This window comes from Anomalospiza imberbis, chromosome 3 (assembly GCF_031753505.1).
Source record: "Anomalospiza imberbis isolate Cuckoo-Finch-1a 21T00152 chromosome 3, ASM3175350v1, whole genome shotgun sequence".
NCBI lineage: Eukaryota > Metazoa > Chordata > Aves > Passeriformes > Viduidae > Anomalospiza > Anomalospiza imberbis.
The window spans coordinates 101,182,605-101,209,061 of record NC_089683.1 but is presented as its reverse complement, the minus strand read 5'-3'; the positions used below and the strand labels follow the sequence as shown (position 1 = coordinate 101,209,061).

General features: G+C 40.9%; 1 protein-coding gene across 5 annotated transcripts in view; it reads left to right on the top strand.

The window, feature by feature from the left end:
* PLCB4 (phospholipase C beta 4) overlaps positions 1-26,457 on the top strand; it is a 185,911-nt gene that overhangs the window by 116,394 nt on the left and 43,060 nt on the right. For 3 of the 5 annotated variants that reach the window (XM_068186060.1, XM_068186058.1, XM_068186062.1), the window contains 15 exons: positions 3,710-3,791; positions 4,501-4,601; positions 5,235-5,292; positions 10,031-10,139; positions 13,090-13,300; positions 13,888-13,981; positions 14,547-14,626; positions 15,075-15,159; positions 18,088-18,178; positions 19,296-19,391; positions 20,482-20,582; positions 22,286-22,321; positions 24,869-25,010; positions 25,700-25,784; positions 26,017-26,141. In XM_068186060.1, coding sequence (XP_068042161.1) covers positions 3,710-3,791; positions 4,501-4,601; positions 5,235-5,292; positions 10,031-10,139; positions 13,090-13,300; positions 13,888-13,981; positions 14,547-14,626; positions 15,075-15,159; positions 18,088-18,178; positions 19,296-19,391; positions 20,482-20,582; positions 22,286-22,321; positions 24,869-25,010; positions 25,700-25,784; positions 26,017-26,141 — 1,496 coding nt within the window. The remainder of the gene's footprint in view (positions 1-3,709; positions 3,792-4,500; positions 4,602-5,234; positions 5,293-10,030; positions 10,140-13,089; positions 13,301-13,887; positions 13,982-14,546; positions 14,627-15,074; positions 15,160-18,087; positions 18,179-19,295; positions 19,392-20,481; positions 20,583-22,285; positions 22,322-24,868; positions 25,011-25,699; positions 25,785-26,016; positions 26,142-26,457) is intronic. The other 2 variants (XM_068186061.1, XM_068186059.1) reach the window with 1 other exon arrangement.

Here is a 26,457-nt window from a genome sequence, read left to right as displayed (position 1 = left end):
CTTGGTCTGGGTAAAATGTGGCAAATTTTTGGGACTCACACAGGAAGTGGGGTGTCACCTACTCAAAGGATGAGGAAAGGTGTCAGTGCGAAGAGCAATATGAATGGAGGAGAAGAAAAACCAATGTGCTCTGCAGAGCTGCTTGGAAAAGAGGGGGAGCCAGAGCCCTGAAGTGGGATGGCAAGGCCATGGGATTGGCCTGATCCAGGAGGAGCTGCTGATCCTGTAGTGGGACACAGACACTCAGGGGTCAGCCTGAGATGGGGGCATTTCACTGCCTCCCCCTTCTTCCATGAGCCCTTTGTGCAGAGAAGGGGAGAGATCAAGAGGAGACAGGAGGAGGGAGATGCATGAGGAAGGGATGTGTGTCTGAGGAAGGCAAGCCAGGGAGCCCTGGGAGATCTGAGCTGAGTGCCTCTGCCTTGCAAGGGGCACCAAAGTTTCACATTTGCCCCCGCAAGCTTCCCCCAGTACCTCTTGCACTGGTTTAAACCACTGGTTCTTCCTCTCCAGCTGACCTTTCCCTTTTATCTGTTTTAAATTCACTGTTATTTATTCAGCCCTGCTTCCTCCTCCTCCTCCTTCTGCTGCCAGGGGCTCCTGTAGCAATTGCTGTAGCTCTGGGGATACAGATGGGAGGGTTTCTCTCTCAGAAACAGAACCCCCAGCAGGTCTGTTCAGCCATAGGTTTGTGTATCACAAGATCCACCTGTATTTCATTTTTACACAGAAGTGCAGTAAAACACCAAGAGAAAAAAAACCCTCACCTGTAAAATCAGAGCTCCTTGCATTTCCTCCTGAGTTTGAAACAAATTTGCAACTGTCACTTTCCCTATAGGGAATGATGAGCCTTGAGGAGGTGACACTCCTCAGGCTGTTGGTGGTAGATGCCATAAATATTCTCCTGACTCTTGGCTGTGCAGTTGGGAGTTACAAAGTCACAAAGATTTTTCTCAAGCTGCTTTTGGATTTTAATGGATTCTGGGGCGTAGGTCTGTTGCTATTGATGTGCTGTGTTTGGGAGAGAAGAAATTCGGGCAGTAAGCAGTGTGAAAACCTTGGGAGAGTAGCAGTTTTGCCTTTTGGGCTTTGATAAATTTTAGCAGTCTGAGTCTAGAATTACATTTACAGCTCTTGCAAAGACATGGCATTTGTAAGATATTTTGTATGTTCAGATTTTAACACTACTGTAACAGATGAGCAAACAGGTCAGCGTTTGTAAAGAAAAAAAAATCTACTTGGTTTCTTCAACTTTCTGCTGGCAGAAAATACATTTTCTTTGTGAATGAGTTGCACGTGCTCATCTAGAGCCTGGTTAGAAATTAGCTTTGCTCAGACTGTGCTTCTCCCTTTGTATCACTACATTTAAAAGGATTTAAGCAAGTTTAGGTTCTAACTATGAAAATACATAAGAAAAGAAGAAAGGGCTAAACTGTGACAAATGAACCTTAAATCTGTTTTTCAGTAGTTTAATTAAGTTAATTTGAAAGTAGAGGTTTTTTAAGTGTGTTTCATATCAATTACTCCAGAGTGCCTGGAAGAAATCTGTTGCAATACTTCAGTGTTGGTTGGAAATCAAATTTTCATAATTTCTTGTACAGTGTAGGCAGGTCAAGCCAAGCTGATAAATTCACTGAAGCCATGGTAGAAGATTGATTTCCATAGGTTGTGGTGGCTTGATTTTTGAGGTGATGGTTGGAAAGTGGTGAAGGTCTTTTAATCCATCAACAAGCACGATAGAGTCATATCCCTCGGTTCCAGAGATGGGAAGTATTTTAAATATTTATGAAGAAGTACACAGGCATGTTAGCATGAGCCCCAAACCTCTGTAGGTGGAACATGAGGAGTAAACACCTGTAGGTGTCAAGATGAATGTAAATCTGCTAGGATGAAGTCTCTTCTGATTGAAGGAAAAAGAGTTTTATTTGCAATAGCCTTGGCAAAATGAACGTGTCATGCTGTATTTTTACAATCTTTTTTGATACATGCAATCTTCTCTACACTGCTGCTGTCATTACAAATTACTGCTGTGTTTGCTGTCAGCTTTTGTGAAATAAAAAATACATTTGGCATCAAAAGTAAGTTCCCTGCAGCCATGGAATCTTGGCACACATCTGATTAATTGCTTACACCAATATTACATGTTTTACAGGACATTTATTATTGGAGTCCAATTCATTATAAAAGACATAGAAATTTATAGGGTTGGAAATAGGTTGTAAATTGTAGAGCTAACATTACTCTGTGGTTTAGAATTAGCAGAAAAAATAGATGCCTGAGGATTTTGTTAAGAAACAAGTGCCTAGAGTTAAACTCAGTCTATATTTTAGTGAAAATATCTTGGTACTTATCAGCTTTGGAAAATTAAACAGCTAACTTAGATGCCTAAATAGGGACATAGAAATCTAACTGTTGTAAGGACCCAGTAAGAAGGAAAACATGGCTAAGTTTTGTTAAAATATTTTTTTATCATTTAGATATTTTCACTTCCTGATCTTAATTTTATTAGTATGAAAATATTTACATAGGCAGTTTAGAGTGTTTTGGAGAATAAAACAACCATGAATTGCTATGGCAACTAATAGCAGCCACAATTTGTTTCATGTCTCTTGCCAAGTGAAATTATTTATTATGCATGAGATTAAATAAAAGTCTCAGCAAATGTTTGTCTCACTTGATGATAAAGAGCAGCACATTCTTACCAGCAGCCATCGAGTGTTTCCCAGTGTGCAGCTTTTGTTGGAAACACATCTTGGATGCAGACTTCAGTTTCTCTCTCCAGATGAAGACACCAAAACCAAGGGGTTGTGGGTCACAGCATTCCAGCTCAAGCCCTAAACAGAAGGAGGAGAGCTGTCAGATTTGGATCCCCCCTTTCCAGACCCAGAGATTATTCTGACTCTTCCCAAATGGAAACAGAAATAGACCGCTCTCCTATTAATCACACCAAATAGCTGCATTTCTTTGGGATTTATCTCATTCCAAGTGAAACCAGTTTGTCAGTGGTATGGATGGTGAAGTCATGCTTTGGGAAGGAGCAGGACGCTCATCAGTTTGGTGGAAATATTCCAGTGGCAGCTGAGAGGGTCTCTGTGCAGCATGGCTGGGACAGGATATTTATTCTCAGTGGCTGTGAGGTGAGGGAGCATCCAGAGGGAACACTGCAGCAGGGAATGGGATTTGGCACGTGGCTGGGAGTCTCTCGATAGCAGCAGCTGCTTGAAAAGGAAAGAGGAAGGAAGCTGCCTTTGGGAACAGCCCACTCTACCTTGTGGAGGCACAGTTTAGTGCCTGGGATGGAAGGGAAGTCACCACAATCAGGAATGACCAGAGACAGGAGTCTCCTCCCTTGGAGAATCTGCTGCTTTCTAAACAGTCATTTGTACCAGCACACAGCTTAAAAGAGCAAACAAAAGAGTGCTTTGCATGGCTCTGTACCCCAGTGTATTGGGGGGGAAAGCCTCTTTTGTTTTGTTTCAGTTCATTATTTTGATGTATTTTCTGATGGCTGGCTTGCAGGCAGAGCAGTGCTGCTCTCTGGAGCTCAGAGCACTTCTTCAGCTGCACTCTTACTTGGAAGCTGCTTACATTTATCAATTGAAGCCAGAGGAAAGTGTTGGCAGTGAAAGCAAGAGAGAGAACTGATTGTTTAAAAAGTGACTAACATTTCTCTGTTGTATTTTTTTTTCTCCACTGTTTTTTGTTTTAGCATAACCAGAACCTTTGCATCAGGTAAAACAGAAAAAGTGATCTTTCAGGCACTGAAGGAATTGGGTCTTCCCAGCGGAAAGGTATTTAGTGGTTGTGAATAACTGGTTTTGTTTACTAATAAGGTGATGACTCATTCACGTTTGTGGCTGTAATCGAAGTCATTTGCATCACAAAAAGCGTGCCTATTGTGCTACTTACTAATCACTGGAGGTTGTTTACTAGAGCCAAAATGTAATTAAATCTGTATGACACAGTGGTCCTTAAACCTCTTAGAGGAGGCTTCCCTTCTTTTCTGTCACAAACTACCTTTTGTTCATTTATGCTAAATATATGAACACAAAATATGCATGTAATTGATTTTTTTGTTGAATTTCTTCCGACTCCTCCTGCTCTTTGTTCCCCTCCTTTGGAGAGCTCCTCTCCAGTTCTGTCCCACCAGCGGCCCCAGAGAGGTGAAGGCTTGAACTTTTTTGGGTTTAGATTGGTTTTTTTTTAAGCTTCAGAAGAAAAATAGATTGTTTTCCAGCTCTGTGTTTATGTAGAATTGTTGTTACTGTGAGGTTAGAATACAGTCACATCAAACAAATCTATGATAAAGATGGACTTAGAAATACTTTGAGAGAGTACCAAAAAAAAAAAAAAAAAAAAAAAAAAAAACAGGTAAATTTATACTTGGGAAGGAGCTAAACCAGTTCTAATGTTGCTTTTTTCTGATATAAGATATTCTCTTGGGAAAAGAGGACATAAGCTCTCTTGTCTGGATAAATGTACCTTTGCATTTCATTGCAGAATGATGAAATTGAGCCTGCAGCTTTTACTTATGAGAAATTTTATGAGCTTACCCAAAAGATATGTCCCCGAACTGACATAGAGGACCTCTTTAAGAAGATGTAAGTTCAAATTTAATATAATCCTGCTTTAAAGACATTTTGTTGTATTTTTAGTCCATAAGTAATAGTAACAGAACACTGTAAAATTTATCTAGACGTGAATCCTAGTAGCATCAGCCGTACTTTTAGAACAAGCTCCAGTTTGTTTTACCCCTTCCTTCCTTCTGAGACTATTAATGTAAAAGTTCACTCTGTATTTTAGAGCAACTTTTACATGAGTTAGAGGAAGCACCTGGAACTTTTTTTTTTTTTTTTGCATTGGCTTTACTAACTACTGTAATTTTTAACTTGCTCCTTTAGGTGATTAACACAGTATGTGAACTAATTAAATTAAGTAAGAAATTTGAAGTTTGAAAAGTTTCTTCATCCAATTTATTCTCAGCTGGAGGACTTACATGTTGTTATATGATGTAATGTTTGTTCAGGGATGGGAAGATATGTTGTGGGAGATATACTGTGCCAGGCATAGACAGTTAGCATGTTTTCTGTGACTGTTCATTTTCAGATTATAGAGCTACATTCAAGTAGAAAATAGTAGGTGGTTTTAAAAGTATCAACAGTGTCAACATGTAAATCATACCTACTGTAGCATCATGTACAAAAACTCACATTCTCTAATAAATTCCTTTTCAGCAATGGAGACAAAACTGATTATTTAACGGTAGACCAATTAGTGAGCTTTCTAAATGAAGTAAGCTTTTTCATACATTAACTACCATAAAGTCTGTCTGCAGTGGCTTGCTTCTTCCAACCTTCCCATTGCATGCCCCGTGCTGTTATTTGCTGTGTTTCTGATCCGCTGATTTTCCATTGTGGGAACATCCAGGTGCAAAAATCAGCTCTAGCCCTGTGTGCTGTTTTGCTTTCTACATGTTGGCCTTGCAGCTGCATCTGTTGGTTACTTGTTGCTGTGTTGTGGTGTGTGTCCTGTGTGTTTTTTACTTTTTATACTGCTCCATTCCACTAAAATACACCCAGTATTTGATTGCAGGCAGTTTTTTTACCTGTAGGCCCCAGCTAAATATATCTACTAGTCCTTCTAGAATAGTAGAAAAACTGAAGTAGGTGTTTATAATCAGGGATTTGATTCTCCTCAGCAGTAGTATTTCAGTCTGTTTCAAATCTAAGAGCTAAGAGGATATTTTAACAGTTTGTATATGATTTTTAAAATACCATGTGTGCAGAATAGGAGGAAATATTTTTATTGCTGTATTTCCAGAATACAGTTGTTGGCAGAAGTATTTAGTATTTCTTAAAAGCATCAGAGTGTGTGAGGTAGTTCAATAAACAGTGTGGGCCTGGCTCTTTTCTAAAGCACAGTAAGTTATAGAAAACTGCCTCCTTTGCAATTCCAGCAATAAATGCAGCATGCGGATTTGACAAGAGCACACCCATGGAAAACAGACACATCCCATTTGGTTTTGTACCAGTAGATTATTGTCATCCTGAACATGGGAAGCTGCCAGCCTCTCTATGTGACATTTTTAGGTGCATTAAAAAAAAATCTCTCCATCTAAATTTGTTTTACTAGTTATAGTTCAATTTTATATATGTTTATATACATCTATATATATGGTTTTTTATTGGATACTTCAGTCTGAAGATCCAAGATGTAAGTTTCCTATGTATCAAATTTTGAATATAATTTTATTTTTCAGTACAGAATGTGTGCCTTACTCTTCACTAAACCTGAATTACTTGTTGAAAAGGTATTCGGAAAGAAAAGAGAGAAGATTAACAGCTTGATTGCGTAATTGGGGTTACACAGGCTTAATATTGCTGCCATGAGACATCCTTTTATCACAGCTATTTCCACAATTCAGTGTCTGAATGTTTGCAGGGCTGGGGTCAGAGCTAAGGCTTGTCATCTTTGCTTCTGCATTTGAGAGAGAAAGGACAGCGTTGTGATTTAAATGATAAATTATCCCTCTAAAGCACCTCAGCCCCCAGTTCCCATGTAGTGCTAGGTACATTTTACTGCTTGAAGCACATGGCCCTATCCCCACTTTAAACCATGTAAGCTTCTGACTTCTTTAGTGTCCCTCTTCATTTTCAGGTAAATTACTGTTTTATCATTATTTTAAAATTGATCTCTAATTATTTTAGTTTAAAGTGTAGTTTCTTGAAGCCTAAACCTCTGAAGAAAAGTTGCCAGCATTTGTAAGATCTCCAGTCTCCTATCTCCAGTTACTATCTATAGTTACTCCTATCTCCAGTAACTGATTGAAAAATTGAGTTGCTGTGCTCTCAATTTTGTGTGACTTTAGCAGTTCTTTTTACAGAATTAGAAACATTATTTTACATAGGTAAATATAGGTAGTATTGGGGAAAAATGCATCTTGTTGACTACATTCATATTGACAAAATATATTTTGCAGTTGGAAATCCTGTGGTTGGCCCCTTTAGCTGGGGACCAGAGCTGGGAAAAAATGCTCAAGTGTTTTTTCTAGGGTAGAACACTTATTCTGGTAACTGAAACCAATGCCTTTGGTCTGTGTTGGAGGTCTTTTGGTCTCCAAACAGAGTTTAAAGTTTTGGTCATAATTTGAAAGGCACAAAATGACCCAGAATGTGCCTCCTGAAGGGATCATTTCTGTCCCCTTGGCTGCTGGCCAAGACTGCAATTAGCAGTGGTGTCTAATGCTGGCAAATATAAAAAGGTTATTATCATTACATAGGAGAGGGGAGCTACTTGGCAGAGCAACTCTTCATGAGACTCTTTAACTTAAATTATTTTGAAGTAACTTCCAAGGCATGCTGCCGAAGCTCTAAGTGTTATGGGTTTTTAAGAGAGCAGGAGGATATGTTACTGGGTATGAGAGGAGAGTGAGCAGCTTTCCTGGAGTTTTTCCAAACTCCTGTCTCTATTTGACTTTTAAATGCTGCTGGCTGACAGATGATTTAATTGTGCTTCGGTATTAAAGCTTCTGGGAAGTTTTTAGAAACTTAATTGTTGTCATGCACTGAGTATTTGGTCTAGATCTCCTAGTTTTAAAGTAAAATTCTGGAGAAAAAAATAAAAAAGGAAAGATAGCAGAAAAGGGACTGAAATCACTACCACTGAGATTTGCTCCTGCAGTTCATTTAGAGCAATAAAATAACAAGGCAAGGAACAGTTTAAATGGAATTTTCAGTAGTCTGACCAGCACTCATCCATTCTTTTGGGAGGCAGGTATGGGGAGATCCTTTCCTATTCCCAATTCCTTGCTCTTCCTCCCTGTTTCTCCTCCACTTTCTTCCTCTTCCTCCCTCCTTCCTACTCCCTCTTTCCATCCCCCAGCTGTTCACCTCCCCAAAGGGCCTTCTCACCACTCCCAGGGCAAATGCTGGTTTTAGGCAGAAATGGGTTTAGCACACTTTGAGCTGCTGTGTGTCTCAGTCTGTACCCACTCCGAGGTGCTAGAGGCAGGCTGGGGAGGCTGAATGAGCTTTTCTGTCTTTGCGAAACCTTCTAGGCACCCTTTTTCCCCGTGTTTTTAGTCAGTTCAACCTCATCTGGCTGGGAGTGCCTGGTGTAAGGGTGCCCTGTCTGGTGTAAGAAGAACAATCAAACACAGCTTTGTTGCACATACACAATTAATCCTGGGGCATGTTATCTTTTGAGATGAAATTTCACACTTTAAGTTTTGGTCTGCTTTTGAGTCACAAGTTGCCTGTGCCACCAAGCTCCGAGGTGCAGAACGTTTCCCCAAGAGACACTAGAGAACATTATCACTTTTTAAAGCCAGATCTTTATCAGTTGCCAACTCTATTTTTTAAACAAAGTGAACGTAAAAATACACTTCTGTTCCACTGGAGGATCGATGATGAGCAATGATCACTGCTGCTGGAAGAATATTTGCTCTCAGCTCCTTCTGATAACTCTAGGACTTTTTCTCAAGAGGAGACTTTTTGCTTTATCCCATTTATTTTCTTCTGTTTGCTCATTACTAACTGTAGAAGAAAGCGAGTGGGGAAGAGCCCTTTTCCTGAGCAAAGAACCTTCCGTACTATTTCTGACCATTTTTGGAGGTGGTATATTGTCACTAAGAGCAAAAAGCCTTGTCATTTGTCACCATGGAGCTGTTGCATGCCATGTTATGGTGTTGTTGGTGTGTGCTGCTGAGCAAGTTGTGTCCTGCATCCATCTGCTCTCGTGTGGTGTTTGATCTGAGTGTTCCTGGGCATCCCCACAGCCCCTCTGGCCTGGACAAACCTGCTGTGTTTAGATGCTGCAGACTGCCAGTAGCATTACTTGAAACATCCCTCCCTAACTGCATGATTGAGTTGGCATTGGTTGTAATTTCTTGGAGTTAATTAAGCACACACACCAATGGATTGGTTGTAAGAAAAGAGATTGGATTGGCTATTACTTTTCTTACATGAAAAAAAGAAAAAAATTGTTTAAAAAGTTTCCACATAAAGGAATTACAGCCAATGCTGATAGTTCTGTGTAAGCCATGTCAACACCATCCTGTCCACTCCAAATTATTGACTGCCAATATGGGGGTGGCCTGTTACATCTCTGAATTCTACTGAAACTAAAGCTTGGAAACTGTGCACCTTCTGGGGTAAAAGAGTGTTTTCACAGACATATTTATTTCTTTGTTTTGTTGCATCTGCCTACATGCCGCTACTCCATCAATTCCGGTTTTAATTTTCTTTTAATGGAGAATCAGGCACACAGTGTGCAGCTCTAATGCAGCATGGAGAAAAAGCCAAAGATACATGGCACACTATAAAGTGAAAACATACAAATTCTGAATTTTATTAGTCTGTTAGAAATCACTGCTAAATTGTACCTAACGTGACATATACTATGAAATCCTAATATTGTAAATTATTGTGAATTAAGAGATGATGCTATGAAATTCTTGTACATATTTATTCCAAGAACCTATGCTGGTTTTTGAATAGTTAAAAACATGATGTTTCCACGATTCACAAATAATCATCCAGTACTTGCATATTTCTAAACTCAGATTTCAAATTCTATATTTACAGTATAGCTTTATTTTACTTTTTTGCTTTAGCTATATATATTGTGTAAGACTTGCACTTTTGCAGAGGTGATTACAGTACCACCAGTCAAGTCTGTCACTTTGCAAAAATGATGTGAGAGAGAATTTACAAAGGGACATTTAGCTCTTTATTTTCAACATCTCATTTGCACAGATTCCATGTGCAGTTATAGTTTTCATGAATAAGCAAGAGTAAGACCAGTTTTCTTTTTTAAAAATATTTTTGTGATCAAACTGCCTAGGTTTTTTATGAAAGTTCATTTTTTACCTAATGCTGAAGTTGCTGTTGAGCAGTCTGTAAATTTTGGGCTGCTATTTTTTTTTTTTTAATGTCTACTTCTTTCTTTCTCATCTGCAGTAATGAAATGCTCTTGGATGATAGCCATGCACTGTATTGTTTTGCTGAATTCTATTGTTTTCTCACCTTAGCATCAACGAGATCCTCGGCTCAATGAAATTTTATTTCCTTTTTATGACACAAAAAGAGCAATGCAGATAATTGAGACATATGAGCCAGATGAAGACTTGAAGAGGAAAGGTAAATGGGGGAGGGAATTCAGAATTCACTGGGTTTTGGGCATTTGGGGAATTTGTTCTGAAGCATTCAGACTTTTAAGAGGGAGTTTACAGTCCCTGTGGTCTGGGGACAAGCACTTGTATAGGGTGCTGGACCAGGAAACTGCTCTGCTGGAAAAAATACCTCCCCTTCAAAATCAGATTTTTTTTTAGAAGGATTATGACCCTGATCCAGGTTAGAGTGTGGGTGCAAATCCTGATAGGAAAGGGAGAGGCTGGAATTGAGTAAATACAGAACAGCAGCTCCTTCCAGCAGCAAGGCAATGTGCACATGTCTGTGGTCAGGGTCTCAGAGAGACTGCATAGCTCTGAAAAGTACAGATATTGTGCAAAAATAAAAAAAGAAATTACCATATGCATCCACCTTCTTATAATATATTCCCTCTAGTGCCTGAGGGCAGCAGCCCGGCTCAGAACAGGGTATTTTATGTGGGCGATCTGAAAAATGTTCTCTCGGAGCAAGGCTGCAGGAAGTACCTGCAAGCCATTCTTGGGCTGCTCATGTCCTGAGCTGCTGTGAGTGTGGGAGGCGTCGGGGGCTGAACTCAGTTCCCAGTTCTTACCCTTTTTGCTGCAGCAGCTGTGTTGGGATCAGCTGCAGAAATGAAACACGTTGCTTTCCCTGACCTTTTTGCTGGGCTGCTGTTGTTACAAGCAGAGAGGAGACTGCAGCTTTGTAAAGCCCATCCTAACAAGAATCCTCTTGCACAGACATTTAGGCTCATGGATCAAGGCAGAAGTATTTATACTTCCAGCAGTGCTGCAGCCTCTGTGGGTGAGGGATGTTCAAAGCAGGCAAGAGGAGGAGGCAGCATCGAAGCCTGCCCCAGTAAAGCCTGAGGCTCTCCCTCTGTGTTTAAATGAAGTAAACTCTCAAAGTATTAATTGATTTTTGTCAGCTCTATCCCAGTTGATTTATAATTTTTAAAGACATTCATATTTGATTCTTGGTGCTAGTGTATTCTATTTTAAATATTTTCCAGCTCCAGGAAGGTGTGCTAATGTGGCTGCCACCTGTTTAGGATGGAAGGTGTAAAAACATATTTTCTGAAGGTGGAAATAAATCTAAAATTGGAAAAAAAATTCAACCATGGCTAATTATAGCCTCTTGGATTGATTTTTATTTCTATTAGGTTTTCAATAAATGTGGAAAACCTTTTGCAGGGATGGGTTTAATGAGTATAACAACAAAACAGGAGAAGTCCCCTCTGGGTGCTCCTCCAGGGATCTCAGCAGGGGCTGTTCTCTTCAGCTTCTTTCCCCCTCTTAGATAAAACTTTGCTGTTGAGCAAAATACTTGAGGACAACCTTTCTTTTCATTTGTTGTTGGGTTTTTTTTTTTTTTTTTTTGTTTGGGGTTTTTTTTTGTTGTTTTTTTTGGGGTTTTTTTGCTAAATGATGTAGTTTAGGAAACAAGGCTGACATACAAAAGGCAGTAGCAATAAGCATCTGACTCCTCCTCAGTCACATTTCAGTGACAGCAGTGAGTAAAGCTGAACAAGTTAATACTGGGCAGTTCAGTAACCAGAGTCTGCTCAGGAACACTACAAACCCCAACAATCCTGGTGAGAAAATACAAAGTCTGCGCTGCTGAACACACAGAGCTCTGTTGGGTTGCTGAAGTCTCAACTGTGTTCTGTCTAGAACATCCATCCAGCTGTGACATTTTTCCACAAGATGATGCACTAGGAGTGTGTATCATCTGACATATGCTGTGCTGCAACTTTAAAGTATGTGGTGATAACAAAATAAAACCATTCTTCAAGTTGAAAAGTCCCTTTTGCCACCTTTCTTTCATACTCAGGATCAGCTGAGATGACTTGAGTGAAACAATCTGGAGCAGTTCACCTCTGGCTGACACCAAGCACAGAAAATTTAATCTCCAGTAGAGGATTTTTTCAGAAAATTAGAAGTAGAATGGAAACTGGGATCACTCCACTTCTCTGTATAAGAGAAAAAGAGACTTAAAGAAAATAAAAATAGGACTGCTGCAACCTTGCCTTAACAATAGCTGAGTGTTCATACATTACTTCAGAGAAAGCAATGTCAGAATTAGTGCCAGGTAACCATTCCCTGCAGGAGCTCTTTGTGAGTAATCCCTTCTTTCCTATCACAGATAATTTTCATTTTTCAGACTCTTGGCCTCTTTAAAACTGATATTCCTAATTACTGATTATTCCTAATTTGGTGTCATTAAAAATTATCCCTTGATTTGTATTTTTTTATACTTTATTGAAGCATAGACCAGCAGACAGATAAGAGAGAGGTGTTATGAATTCTGTGTTCTGAATTACTGTATTCCTTGTCATTGTAGATTTCTGTTTTCATTTACAAAGGTATGAACATGTATTTCAAACAGTAAACTGGAAAGTATTTTAGATTTTTCTGATGTTTTGTAAATGAAGCACTGCAGAGATTTGCAGGTACACGTCCCCATGTTTCTGTCAGTGGGGAGCAGTCTCTGCACGAGCCGGTTGACAGTGATGTAGCACAGGACTAAATATGAAAGGGGGGAGGAAAGGGCCACAGAAACCTCCTCCATGTAAGCTCACAGCCCCTGACTTTAAAAGTCCCAGAGATCAAAACTGTTGGGACTGATCTGAGGAGATGTCACTACCTATTTGCCTTCTTCACCTCTTTTTGCTGTCTTAGTTCTGCTGATGGTGAGTGCGGGACCTCAGGTGTTGAACTGGTGGGCACCTGGTTTTTAATTTGGTTATCTGGGAATGTAATGGCACATTTTGCACCAGCTGCTAGAAAGCCTGGAGCAGAGGAAGGGGAGAGCTGCTTGCTTGCAGGAACCTGTGTAAATAACAGGTTCTGTGCTGGAATTCCTGCTCTATGAGGTGGTTTGAGTCCTGTGGACTCTAAATTCCTGGTAGTAATTCACCATGCCTTCTTCTTCCTTCCAGGTGTCATATCCAGTGATGGGTTTTGCAGATACTTGATGTCAGATGAAAATGCCCCTGTTTTCTTAGACCGTTTGGAACTGTATCAAGAGATGGACCATCCTCTGGCTCATTACTTCATCAGCTCCTCTCACAATACCTATTTAACAGGCAGGCAGTTTGGGGGCAAGTCTTCAGTGGAGATGTACAGACAAGTGCTTTTGGCTGGATGCAGGTTGGAAGCAGAAGATAATCCATATTTGTGAATCTAATACTTTAAAAATAATGTACCTTGGTGTTGATATCTTGTATAAGTGACTGTGTAAATATGTTAGTGTGGCAAATGAAAACACATGTGTTTGTTTAAGAATCTTATTTTTCTGACAAAAGTAATTCCAGTCAGAGGAATGTGGAAATCCATATAAGGAGACAGTTTGTGAGAAATTTAACAGAAGTTTGATCTCAGAATGACAGCTGAAGAATTTCAGAGGGCTTTCTGCTTTTAATGACAAAATGTATATGTTAATGAGAATCAGGAAATTTATGATTTCCTGCTTAATTTCTTGACTTAGTAGAATGAGAATAAGAAGAGTGTCACAGTGCTAAAGACATTAATGTCCAGATGAGAATATACTGACTCACACATGCCATATTTAAGGTGGTATATCCAAAGTTATAGAAATAACACATGTACAGCTTAGAAAGAGTTTGCAATGCCCAAAACTGATTTGCAACTTACTGCTCTGACCATCACTGCTAAAATATGTCCCAGGTAGCTCACCTGTAATAAAACACTCAAGTTTATCTTCCTTGGATCTTCAGGTGTGTCGAGCTGGACTGTTGGGATGGCAAAGGTGAAGACCAAGAACCAATAATAACCCATGGAAAAGCAATGTGCACAGACATCCTTTTCAAGGTAAATGCCTGGCCTCTACACCTGGCAGCAAAGCCCAGGAGAATCCAAGCAGGGCAGCCTCCCCTCCTCAGCACTGGAATGCTGCTCCTGTGGGATGGGATGCACTGACACGGGCAGGGTTTCTGGCCCAGACTTTGGGGCTCATTCCTGACTTGCACCACCCACCCCTGCGCTCCATCTGCCTTCCCACAGAACCTGCAGGAAGCAGGCTTGCCGCTTTTGCCCCGCTTGTTCACATCCTGGGGCTCTTTGCACCACAGAATAAATATCTTCTTTGTTGTCTGAGAAGTTCCTTAGCTGTGGGAAAAGCCTGAAGATGCAGGAGTTTCTGTGGGAGTAGGAATTCTCCCATTGATGGCTGTGGGTGAAGGTGCCATGCTGCTGCAGGTGCAGGGAGGTTGTGGTGGGGCATCAAGGGCACAGGGGTTTTTCTGTCTTTCTCTTCACTTGCACATTTAAGACATCCCTGTGTTTCTCAGGGTGGGGTGGATAATAAAAAAAATCCCTTTTATTATGTTTTTAATGTGATCCATTCAGACTTGCATCCTGTTGTTGCTATTTGCAGGATGTAATTCAAGCCATTAAGGAAACAGCATTTGTTACATCAGAGTACCCTGTCATTCTTTCATTTGAGAATCACTGCAGGTACATGGTGCCCATTTTTAATTTTTAAATTGTGCATTGTCTGAGAGAGATGATATAGTTTAAAATATGATATGATACTTGGAAACTGGGAGGGGGTAATGCAGGCATACTGAATGTCACTTAATATACCATTAATATACTGATCAATCTTTATGTAGCTTAATAATGGCAATATTTTTATCTGTGATAAAGCTCTGAAATGTGTTTGGATGTTCCATTAGCTGTGTGAGATTCAGTTACTCTACTTTTTTGGTCTTGTTAAATTCATCTATGTCAAATAATAGACTCTTATTGACAGTATAATTACAGTAAAGTAATACTTCTCTGTTGATACAAAGTGGGCAGTATATTATTTGGGATGTCTACATTACTTAGCATTATTCTTTTGTGCTGAGTGATAGTGATTTCTTTTTTATATTTAAAAATTAACTGGCACAATCTTTTCCAGCAAATATCAACAGTACAAGATGTCAAAATACTGTGAAGATCTTTTTGGAGATCTCCTGTTGAAGCAGCCTCTAGAAACACATCCAGTATGTTATATTGTGCCAGTCTCTCTATTTTTTGTATTAGTTTTATTTTAAAAAGATGATAAACTGAGGTCATATCACCTTTAGAGCTGTTCACTGCCAGTCCTGTGCTTTCAGAAATGACTAGTGGTTTTGGGTGGCTGTGCTTTTTGGTACAAACTTGTCTTTATCTGATTTGTTTAATCTCTTCTGTACAGGGCTCTGGCAAGCAGCCTGGGGAAATCCCCCCCTTGATGTGGGACGTAATATCAATACCTACATAAAACACACCACATGCATTGTCTTTGCAGGTCATACCTCTCTCTGAAATTGCCAGTCACTGTTTAAAAACAATTAATTATAACGATTACTTATAAATTGCATGGTCTCAGCTGAACAAGCCTCTTCTTTCAGCTGCATGTTGCATGTTTCATGCTCCAGGTCAGGTCCTGCAGTCTAGGTGGCCCCACTGGTGCATTAAGAATTAAATTAAGCACCAAAAGTTCCCTGCAGCCCCACCTGGGCTGTGGAGTGCACCGTAACAGGCATGCACTTTACTTTCCTGCATGGCAGGAGAAAACAACAGACACTCCTTCACAAACACAGTATTTGAGACTTTGCAGCTCATTACACAGTGTTTGCTGCTCCTCCTCCAGACCTTCCTTGCTCCTTAACTCGGGCTCGCTGTGTGCCAGCCATCACCCAGAGCCTGCAGAAGCTCTTGCTCTGGGGGACCACAGCAAGAAGGACCCTGCCTTACCTTTCAGTAAGGGGGGCTCCTGGCTTTGGCACCCCTGGAGCTTTGCTTTTCCTGGCTTTTCCTGCACGTTGCAGGTGCAGCAGCACACAGGGTTTGGTCAGTGTCAGGTGTTTGACCTTATCACTCTCTGCAACTTCCTGAAGGGTGGCTGTAGTCAGGTGGGCTTGGTCTTTTTCTTCAGGCAGCACTGACAGAACCAGAGGACACAAGCTTCACCAAGGGAAATATAGGTTGGGTATTAGGAAAAAGTTTTTCACTGGAAGAGTCTGAAATGGCCTGCCCGGGGAGGTGGTGGAGTCACCATCCCTGGATGTGTTTAAACAAAGCCTGGATGTCGCACTCAGTGCCATGGTTTAGTTGAGGTGTTGGGGCTGGATTGGACTTGATAATCTTGAAGGTCTCTTCCAACCTAGTGATTCTGTGTGAATTCTGTGAAAAGTGCATCCCAAAGAACTAAATCTGCAGTGACGTTCACAGGACGCTGACAGGCCCCTCACAAAAAGCTCCCAGCAGCTCTCTGGGAAGCCTAAACCAGAGCTGGCCAAAGGCTGCCGTGCCTCAGGGCCCAGAGTTTAGCCTCAGCTGCCTGTGCTCCATAGCACTGCTGAGCCCTGTGCTCATTCTGTGGAGGACATTCTGTGTCCTCTGCTGCTCGTGGGTGAGTTCAGTCCCCAGCTGCTCACAGACAGAGGCAAACACTGCAGAGATGGCAGGAGCAGCTCGGAACGTGCCCTTGGCAAGAGCTTGGAGCTGATAACCTGGGCCAGTACCTGAGGGAGGCAGACTTAGCAGAGGCATGGCACTTGGCTGGAGCAGATTTGGTTTGAAGTAAAAGCAAATATTTGTCCAAACGGGCATCCAAGTGTGGCCTTGTCTGGGAATGCAGCCTGGCAGAAATGAGCTCTGCGGCACTGACATCTAGTGGAGTTACAGCCGCAGTGCTGTCAGGAGCAAGTGCGATCATCCAGCCTGCTCAAACTCCCTGCCTGGCTGGTGGGCAGGACCCTTACCCTCCCACGAGGAGTTTTCCACCCATTCTCCTGGAGCTGGGTTGATATGGTGGGGTTTTTTTGTTCTTTTTTGGTTGTGGTTTGTTTGTTTGTTTGTTTGTTTTGTTTTGTTTTGCTTTTTTTTCAATTAATGGTTCTTTGTTCTTCTGGAGTGCTGCTTCTCTCTAGCTCAGATTTGGATTAAGAGATAAGAGATAAGAATATCTGAATAGTTCTTCTAAGAATTGTTACTATTAAGGAAATACCTTCTATTGCTGTATCATTTAGGCTTCACTGGAAACCCCAGTCTGTTATGGTGCTAAGAATGCCAAGTTCTGGGTTCAATCTCTGTATGGGCTATTCACTTGAGAGTTGGACTCCATGATCCTTGTGGGTCCCTTCCAAGTCAGAATATTCTGTGATTATATCAGCAACTCCCTGAATAATATTCTTAGCAAGCCTGAGGTGGGGACAGTGCTAATTACCTTACCCAAATCTTTGTTTCTTAGCCTCAATGATGCAATGGGGCTTAAATCAGAGGATTTCATACTTTTTCTCTTTTCTGAATAATATTTTTTCTCCTTCCCAAACTGGAACTTTTATTAATACTTCCTTGTGTGTGTATGTGTGTGTCCCCTTTGCCTTTGAGAAATACTGAATTTGTGACCCTACTGGCAAAACCAGTCCCCATTACCTAGCTGAGGACTGGGTAGTTTTCCATGCCCCAGTGCCAGTCCATTTCCACTCTCCAGGTGGGCTACTGCAGCTCAAAGGGACCATAAAAAGTGAGTTATTTAGAGGTCAAATGATAACAGGCTGAGCTGTGGCTTGGGCTGTGTGAGCCACAGGGAGGGAAAGCAGGAATTCCTCTGAGAGGAGGTGCAGGTCACATCCACACCCCCTGCTGGGCAGGAGAGAAGGGGAAATGTTTAGAGCAGTGCAGCTGAGGCTGGCACAGGCTGGAGACCTGAGTGCTGGCTTCATCCAGCAGCTTTACCTGAGCACAGCTTCCCCCTGGGACAGGGAAGAAGGAGAGCAGACTGTGGAACTGCAGTCACACAACCTCCTGGGGTTGTGCCTGAGGTGGCACTGCTCCTTCAGTGCCCCTTGGTGTGGCTGCCCTAAAATCCAAATCCCAAACAGGGGCAGAGAGGCCAAATGGCTGTCATTATTATTGAGCATTTTCTTTGAATTGTTTTACAGCTTGAACAAGGTAAAGCCTTACCATCTCCTAATGACCTCAAAAGAAAGATTCTCATAAAGAATAAAAGGCTGAAACCTGAAGTAGAAAAGAGTAAGTAACATTTGTCAAATACTAAATAAACAAAAGTCCAGATCGCTACAAACAGACTTTGTTACCAAAGTTTCCAGATTGTTTGTACTTTAATATGGAAGAATGGGAATTATATGTAAATAGCATTTGTTTTGCCCTTGTGTTTCATTTGAGTGCCAGTCTAGGCCTTGATATCAGCATGCTGCACAGGCACAGACAGACCCAGAAATGTAATCCTGGGACTTTTATCAGACTGTTGGTTGAGCTAAAATGTAAGGCAGATAGAATCTCTTGTCAATTCTGCCGACACCGCTCTGTTTGCATTGCTGTGTTCTTCCAGGATAAGCATGAAATGAAATGGAATTTCAAATTGCTCTTCTCGCTGTTGTTGCCAGTTCTGATATTTATCTCCTTTCAGTAACAATAATGTTGCTGTATTAGTTCCCAGTATGGCTGTAATGATAAACCCTGGTCCTTCTCCATTCAAAGATAAGTACCCAGACCTTGCACTGGCTTCAGTCATACATGTCTGTGCCCCTCCTGTCTAACAGAAGTGCACATGGAAACAGTTGAAAATCCAAGCACTTTGCCTCCATTTGCAGGGATCAAGCACTGAAGAGGCAGCTGTCTGTTTATCCTGTGACGAAGTTATGTGCTTACTCCAAAGACCTTTGTAGTCTATGGAAATTTAGGGGGAATTTCTTCACAGCACGGGTGATTAGACATTGGAATGGACTGACCAGGGAGGTGGGGAAGTCACTGTCCCTGGAGGAGTTTAAGGAAAGACTGGATGTGGCACTCAACCACTCTGGTTGACAAAGGTGGTGGTTCAGTCAAAAGTTGGATGCAGTCTCAGAGGCCTTTTCTAACCTAACTGATTCTGTGCTTCTGTGAAATATTTTCCTTAACTTCAGTGAGCTTTGGGCACAGCCCTTACTGACCACTTTTCAGATCTAACAACAGTCTGGGTTTATTGATGCTACTTTGTAAAATTTTATTGCCAACTGAAAAATCAGAGGACTCATTAAACAGAATGATCTGAGGATCAAGGAATCAGTTGTGATGGTTCTCTTGTATTTCTTTGTGCTACAAACTGGTCATGTCACGACTCATTTAATTTCATTTTTCATATTAACAGAACAGCTTGATGCTCTGAAGAAGATGATGGAGGCTGGGGAAACTTCTGCTCCTGTAAATATCCTGGAGGATGATAATGAAGAGGAAATAGAAAGCGGTGAGGGTTTCCTGGAGAAGGGCTCTCAGACCTTGCCTGTGGCAGATCCCAGGACTGGGTGCTCCTTTCCCACGTGCCCGTGCTCTGTATCAGAAGCAGCAGCAGCTCTGGGCTGAGTGCAGAGCCATCTGTACATACCCCAGCCTTGCCACCTCACCCCAGACAATTTTAACTCCCATTTACTGGTCAGAAGTTGTGTTAGAGCACCAACCAAATCAGATTTTCATTCTGTCTGGGAGAGAGAGACTAAGAAGTTGTGATCTTTGTTTTGAAAACACATATTGTCACTGTGTTTAACACTTGTGTCAACATCTGAGGAGATTACTGCATTATACTTTATAAGGATAAAATGAGGGGTAGGATTTTTCTTGCCAAACCTCAGTTATCCTCATTGTAAATGTGCAGCTCTGAGCCAGTGATGTGGCCAGCAGAGAAAAATACACATATTTAGGGTGTGATCCAGCTTGTCTGTTTTAAATATGCACCTTCAGAAGATGTCAATCACACCCCACCTGCCGGTGTCTGAACCAAGGGACTGGCCTGTGCCCTATGTCACAGTGAATGTCCCAGCTTTAGCCTACCACCTGCTCCTCTCATTTATTTGACTTTTTTTTTTTTGCCTTTACTTTTTAGCTTTGAGTACTGTAGGTTCTAATGGAAAATCACCTTAAAAGTAAATGAGAACAATTCCCTGAGTGGGGGCACGCAAGGAGCCTGTCAATGCACTCAAGAAGCCTGGCCACTGGCATCTTCTTAGATCTTTATTTAAAGAACTCTGTCATCAGTTCTTGTTATTTCCCAAGTCTATTTGCTTTATTTTTTTTTACACCTTTGCTAAGCAAAGTACTGATTACTTCAGAAATACAGCAAATAAAATTTCTTTTACTAACCATCTCAGGCCTTAGCTGTAATTTACTGCACTAGGAAACAGTTAACTAACTCTTAGAAATCTAATACCCTGGATTTTATTCCTGTTTTTAAAAAATTCCAAACCCAAACCTCTCAATTCAACTATCATTTGTCTCATGCCTTGCAAAGAAAACAGCAGCTGCTGTGGTTTTTGCACTGATACTTTTTGTTTTCTGTGCAGCTGACCAGGAAGAGGAAGCTCATCCTGAGTACAAATTTGGAAGTGACCTTACTGTAGATGATTACAGTCAAAAAGAAGCTGTTGCCATCAGTGTTAAAAAGGTGGGATTGCTTCTTTCATATATATATATATATTTGTGAAAATTTTCCATGGAGGTTGTTGCAAAAGGCACTCTGCTTTGTGGAAACATCAGAGCACTTGTTGGAAGGTTCAAACATGAGATTTTCACCAGATGCCCTTTACCTTTAGGTTCATGAGAACAAAAAGCTTTGTAGCCAAAAACAGTCTTCTCTTGTTCAGGTGGGATATGTACTCATTGAGGAAACAGAATCAGTATGTAGGGAACAGTATACGAGTGGAGGATTTCATCAGAAATACTAATTAAAGGCAGCAAACAGTTTCCTGCTCCAGCTTCTGGTGTTTTACTTTGCATGTCAGGTGCAGAATCCTAATAAGAGGTGGAACATCTGCTTTCTTGCTCAGCAGTATTTTTGCAGGGCTGCACTCAGTGTTTTCACTGCAGGGTTTTCTGCATCATTTTTCATGGTCACCCCCTAGGGTAGGTTCTCTCTTCCACTTACAGTAGCGAAGGCAAAGCAGGACAATAATTCCCAGTGGGCTGGTGTGGCAGGGGGGCTCTATCAGGCAGCCAGCTGGCAGACAGGGAAAAGGTTCTCTTTATTCCATGCAGACCTGACCGTTACAGTTTATCAGTAATTTGAATATTAGTTGATGGTAATTAGATACAGAATATTGGAATTCAGAACTAAGCTGCTATGGCACTAAAGGCATTAGTGCTGCTTGCTACAGAGAAAAGCCCACATGTGAGAGCTAAGCTAACTTAGCAGATTATGTTCCTCTGCCGCTCAAGTATTTTGGCCACTTCTTCCCTTCTCCTTGGTTTCCTTTGGATCTTTCTCCAGACAGAAGTATAGGTGTGGAAAATAGCAGTGTGTCTGTAGCAGTACCAGACACAGACCTGCCTTCTGTGAATCTCTTCAAGTCATCAACTTTGCTTCCTCAGGACTTTTATGGATCCTCCCACTGAAGTATCATTTCACTTCTTTGCATTCCCTAAATCACTTGTCCTTAACTACCTGAATAGTTTGGGGTGTCTTGGTTGGATGGGTTTGGTTTTTTGTTGTTGTTGTTATTGTTTTGAGGATTTTTGTTTGTTTGTTTCCAGATTAGTTGCTCATCCTCAGCACATGTCCTTGGGTAACTTCTCTGCTTCTTTGCTGATCAGTGACTTGATCTTTATTCTGCAGGAATGTGCATTCAGTGCCAAGACAGTATTTATCTGAGATTCTCAGTACTGGTAGCTTTTAATTGAAGGCAGACACCAGACTGCTGCATTGCAAATAACATCTTGAGACAAGCCTTCTCCAATGTGGACATTTCAAGCACAGTTTACAGCACTCTTCACCCTCAGTTTTCAGAGCCTGGGAGTTTGCACATCCAGATCAGATGATCTTTATTGTGGTATCTTTATCTGGGTGTGTTATTCTTTCATTCTTCTCTGAAGCTTCCTGTCCCCAGCATCTAGTGATAGCTCTGGTTTGGGCTTAACTGTCTGGCATCCTTCATCCTATTCCCATGGCTGAGTTTCAGATCTTCTGTACTCAAATTTGGAATAGACTACAAATTTTTGAAAGTGTATGGAACAGATCAGCCTTGCAGGAAGGTGGCAAAGGGTTTACTATTTGCTAAATGCATTAGTTTTTTGAGGTTTTTTTTCTCCTTACTATGAGTGTTTCCTATTGTTTTTTCTTTGGGTAATGTGTATATATTTTTTTTCCCTCAGGCTGTTGAAGATTCTGAGCAAGAAAACAATAAAAAGGTGACACAGGATGTAATGTAGTCTATTTTATTGCTTCATATATAACATGCATATTACTTACCATGCATTCTCAGTGGTTTAGCAATTTTATGCTCAGTTTCACTACACCTATTTTTGAAAGTGACTCTACCTCCCTTTTGTCCTCAAGGGTTCTTCTGCTATACTTTTATACTGGGTTCAGGGCTGTCAGAAAATCTGGGGACAGACAGGAGTGCATGACCTTTGCCTGCTTAGAAGTGTCTGATCTCATGCACTGGGAAACCTGTTCTCTGAATGGTGTTGAGATGTATTATCCCTGCTTTATTTTTCCCTCTGCCCTTAGCCTGACTGCACTTTGTTTTCCTCTTTCTTCTTTTTGCTTTCCCTTGGGACTTCTGCATTTATCTTCTCCCAGGAATCCCTTCTGTAAGACTCTTCCCACCTCTTTCCACTCTCCTCCTCCTCCTCTTCTCTCATTCAAGCTGCTCCTGTTCATAACCACACTTTATTTCAGTCTGTGTTGTTTTCTAAGTGAGTTCTGCTTCTTTTCTTGAGGGGTGGGGAGGTGCAAATAGCATGGAGATCAACTTTCCCCCTTGTCTTCTCTATCCTCTAAAAGGCTTGTGTGCTGTTGTAACCATTCCTTTGTTTCTGCAGACTTTAGGAAACATTCCATCCTTGCCCCTTTCTTAACGCATAGTTTTAAAGTTGTGAACACTGCAGAGTATAGCCCTACTCTAAAAATTAAGGGTCTGCAAGAGAATAAGATAAAACAAATGGCTAGTACATTGTCTTTGAGCCAAAGTGTCACTAATGCAGTCACAGAGCTGTACCTGCAGGGTGCCATTGCCTGGGCACTGAGGCATCACTATCTCTTTGACCCCTTTTTCACTGTGGTTCCTTTAGCTGTAGGTGTGGATGGATCAAGGCAGTCAAATATGATTAGCTGTTCTGAGCAGTCGACAACAGGCACTTTAAAGAACCCTGGGTTTTAGAAGATGGGTGGTCAGTTCTTCCTGAGTTAATGGCCTTTCAAAAGTTAAGACACTGAAAAGAACTGGTTTCATTGAGTAAACTTTGCCTGAATTTGACCTAAGCTCTCTTAACAGCTATTGACCTAGTAAAAAAAAAAAAAAAAGCCTCTTTTCTACTAACACAGGGATGTGCAGTTGGCATATCTTGGGATCAGATCTGTGAAACCTCAACATGCACGTTTCTGAAAAGCAGTTGGGTTGAGCCCTGATGATCAGCATTAAAATATGGCGTCTGTTTGATTTCACAGTCTGCTGGAAGTTTAATTCAGTCCAAAATGCACATACAACAATGTGTACCTGGACTCATTCTGCTAACTCAGTCATTCTATGCAGTCAGAAAATTGTGCTCCTTGTGTGACTATAATCATCTCATACCAAGGCACAAATGGTCCCAGTTGACATGGTTTTCATTCTTTGAGATATGTCTGCACTGCCTGGCAGGCAGAGGTGCCATAATTCTGGTAAGTGGGTTCACTTTTCCTTTACTCTCTCACCTCAGGGAGTAAATGAATTGCAGTAGAGTAGGTTCTGTGAACTGCATTTTCCTCCAAGCCCAGAAAGGGCTTGGTAGTGCTTCCTCTTCCTGACTATTTCCTGAGTCAGTGATGAGGGAGAACTTCTGACAAACACAAGCTGCATTCTGAATGTTTGAACACACTTTGTACTTCCCAGCAGAAGGTCACTCTCAGCCTACAGGCAGATTTTTTGGTGGGAGAACAACCAAAAATGCATGTGTGGGAAAAACATGATGAATTTGCAGATTGCTTAACTTGACAGAGATTTTCTTTTTTCATTTCAGTGAAAAGAATGTGTTTCAAACTGTTTTAGGGGAAGGCAAATATTGGACAGGTAGAGCCAATTCAGAAGTGCTTCCTGATGTGGGTTTCTAGCAGATGAGATACTTGCAGAAAACTCTAAGTTCAGTTATAAATAAAGTGCATATTTGCATAGGTGATGGATTCAGGTTTTTATCAGTTGAAGTGGATAAGAACATGAACTTGGTACTGTATCTCTTGTCAGTTTTGTGACATCTTTTTGTCCAATGAAGGCTGTGGTTCCTACATTTTTGTTTGCTTCTGTTAGGAAAGATTAATAGTGGAACCCATTTGTGTTTTGATGGTGAGGAAGTTCTACTGAGTGCCAAGTATACACAGTGTCTGTCAGAAAATGCATATTAAATCACAGTTTTTGGAATTTATTTGACAAAGATAGATCATCATCTCCCAGCATTGTTCAGGCTGTTGGAATATTTATCTTGTATCCCAGTGTTATCCTACTAACTTCATGTAATATTTACCCACTGCTTAGGAGCTTTTCTATCATCAGCCCTCTTGCATGCATCCTGTAACACTGAGAGTCTTATATCAGCAAGAAAACAAATTTTAACTTGTGACACTAAACTTCCACTTTTCTTGTATTAATTTGCACTGTCTTTGACCTGCAGATGTGGCTATAATTCTGTCCCACCTTTGAAAAACCCAGCAGCAGTGTTTGCACACAGAAATGGTGATTGTTCTTTTTAATGTGTTTCCAGGGTTTAGTAACTGTGGAAGATGAACAAGCGTGGATGGCATCTTACAAATATGTAGGTGCCACAACCAATATACATCCATATTTATCAACAATGGTCAACTATGCTCAACCTGTAAAATTTCAAGGTTTCGATGTAGCAGAAGGTAACATAAAAGGTTGAATGAAATACAAGTATTTGCTTAACCTAGGTAGTTTTTAAATCTCTACATTTCCTGAATTTAGAAATAAAGGTGTAAGACTTTTTTAGTTTAATGACCATCATCAGTATGTTTGTGGACCTGTTTCCTTGATTGTGAAGTTAGCATGTTATTCCATTAGTCATCCACACGGAGTCACTAAATTACTGGGAGAATATGAAAGTGTTGAGATTGGTTCTATTCCGTGGGCCTTTCCAACTGAAATGCTTTTTTTTAGTTCATCTCTCTCTGCAGTAAGGTGAGCACAGCTGTCACAGTGGGCAGCAGTGAGCTGATACTGCACACCAGACAATTTATCATGTTGGTTTGCCTTATCTACCACACAGCTCAGGCTCTGAGTAACAATGTTGTCCTAAACAAAAAAGGAAAATGTTGTTGATTTCGCAAGGAGGGAAACAGAGAAGCGAGTCAGAAATACTATGAAATTTCTCATCACTGTAATTTGATTCTATGAAATTTCTCATTGCTGTAATTTGACTCTATGAAATTTCTTATCACTATAATTTGATTCTATGAGTAATAGATAATTTGGAAAGAGACCTAAAACTGCTGTGTCCTGCTGTTATAGTGCATGATTTTGAGTTGTGATTTGTCATTACAGAAGTGTTTTAAAATGTCTTGTCTTTTCTTCCTAGAACGTAACATTCACCATAACATGTCCTCTTTCAACGAATCAGTCGGACTAGGGTATTTGAAGACTCATGCCATTGAGTTTGTGAAGTATCCTTTCACCTCTTCATCCCACTTTTCTACCAGTCCTAAAATAAAGCAGTGCACCTTTCTAGATTTAGTGTTGCATGTCTACAAAGGAGAAAGGGAAGTACCTCACGGAAGGAGAAATAGTGAGATGAGCAGAAGAGGAGTGTTTTGATGTTGAAATGGTGAAGGTACCAGGCCATGCCTCTACATTTCTATGATGGTTTTGTTTGATTTTCCTTGATGAATTCTCTAGTTACAATAAGCGACAAATGAGTCGGATATACCCGAAGGGAGGCCGTGTGGATTCCAGTAATTACATGCCTCAAATTTTCTGGAACGCTGGCTGCCAGATGGTCTCACTGAACTATCAGACCCCAGGTAGGCAGCAACGACCAGTGAACCTCAATCCTAAAGAATGGCTTGGGCAGTAACTCTCAGACAGATGCCATGGATTTGCTTCTGGCATTTCTGGAGGAAACGGACATATGGCTAAATAATACAGCGGGGTGGAATCACGGGAGCATAAGACAAGGAGCAATAAAAACAGCCATGCTCAGAAGGAAAATTCAGTCCCCTTTTATGGAAAAATAATGGAGTACTGCATCTTCCCACAGAAATGGTTTTTATTAATAAAAAGTGTTAATTACAGGGAAATCAGTGCTTGCACAAAACACAGCTCTGGCCCAGTTGGGTG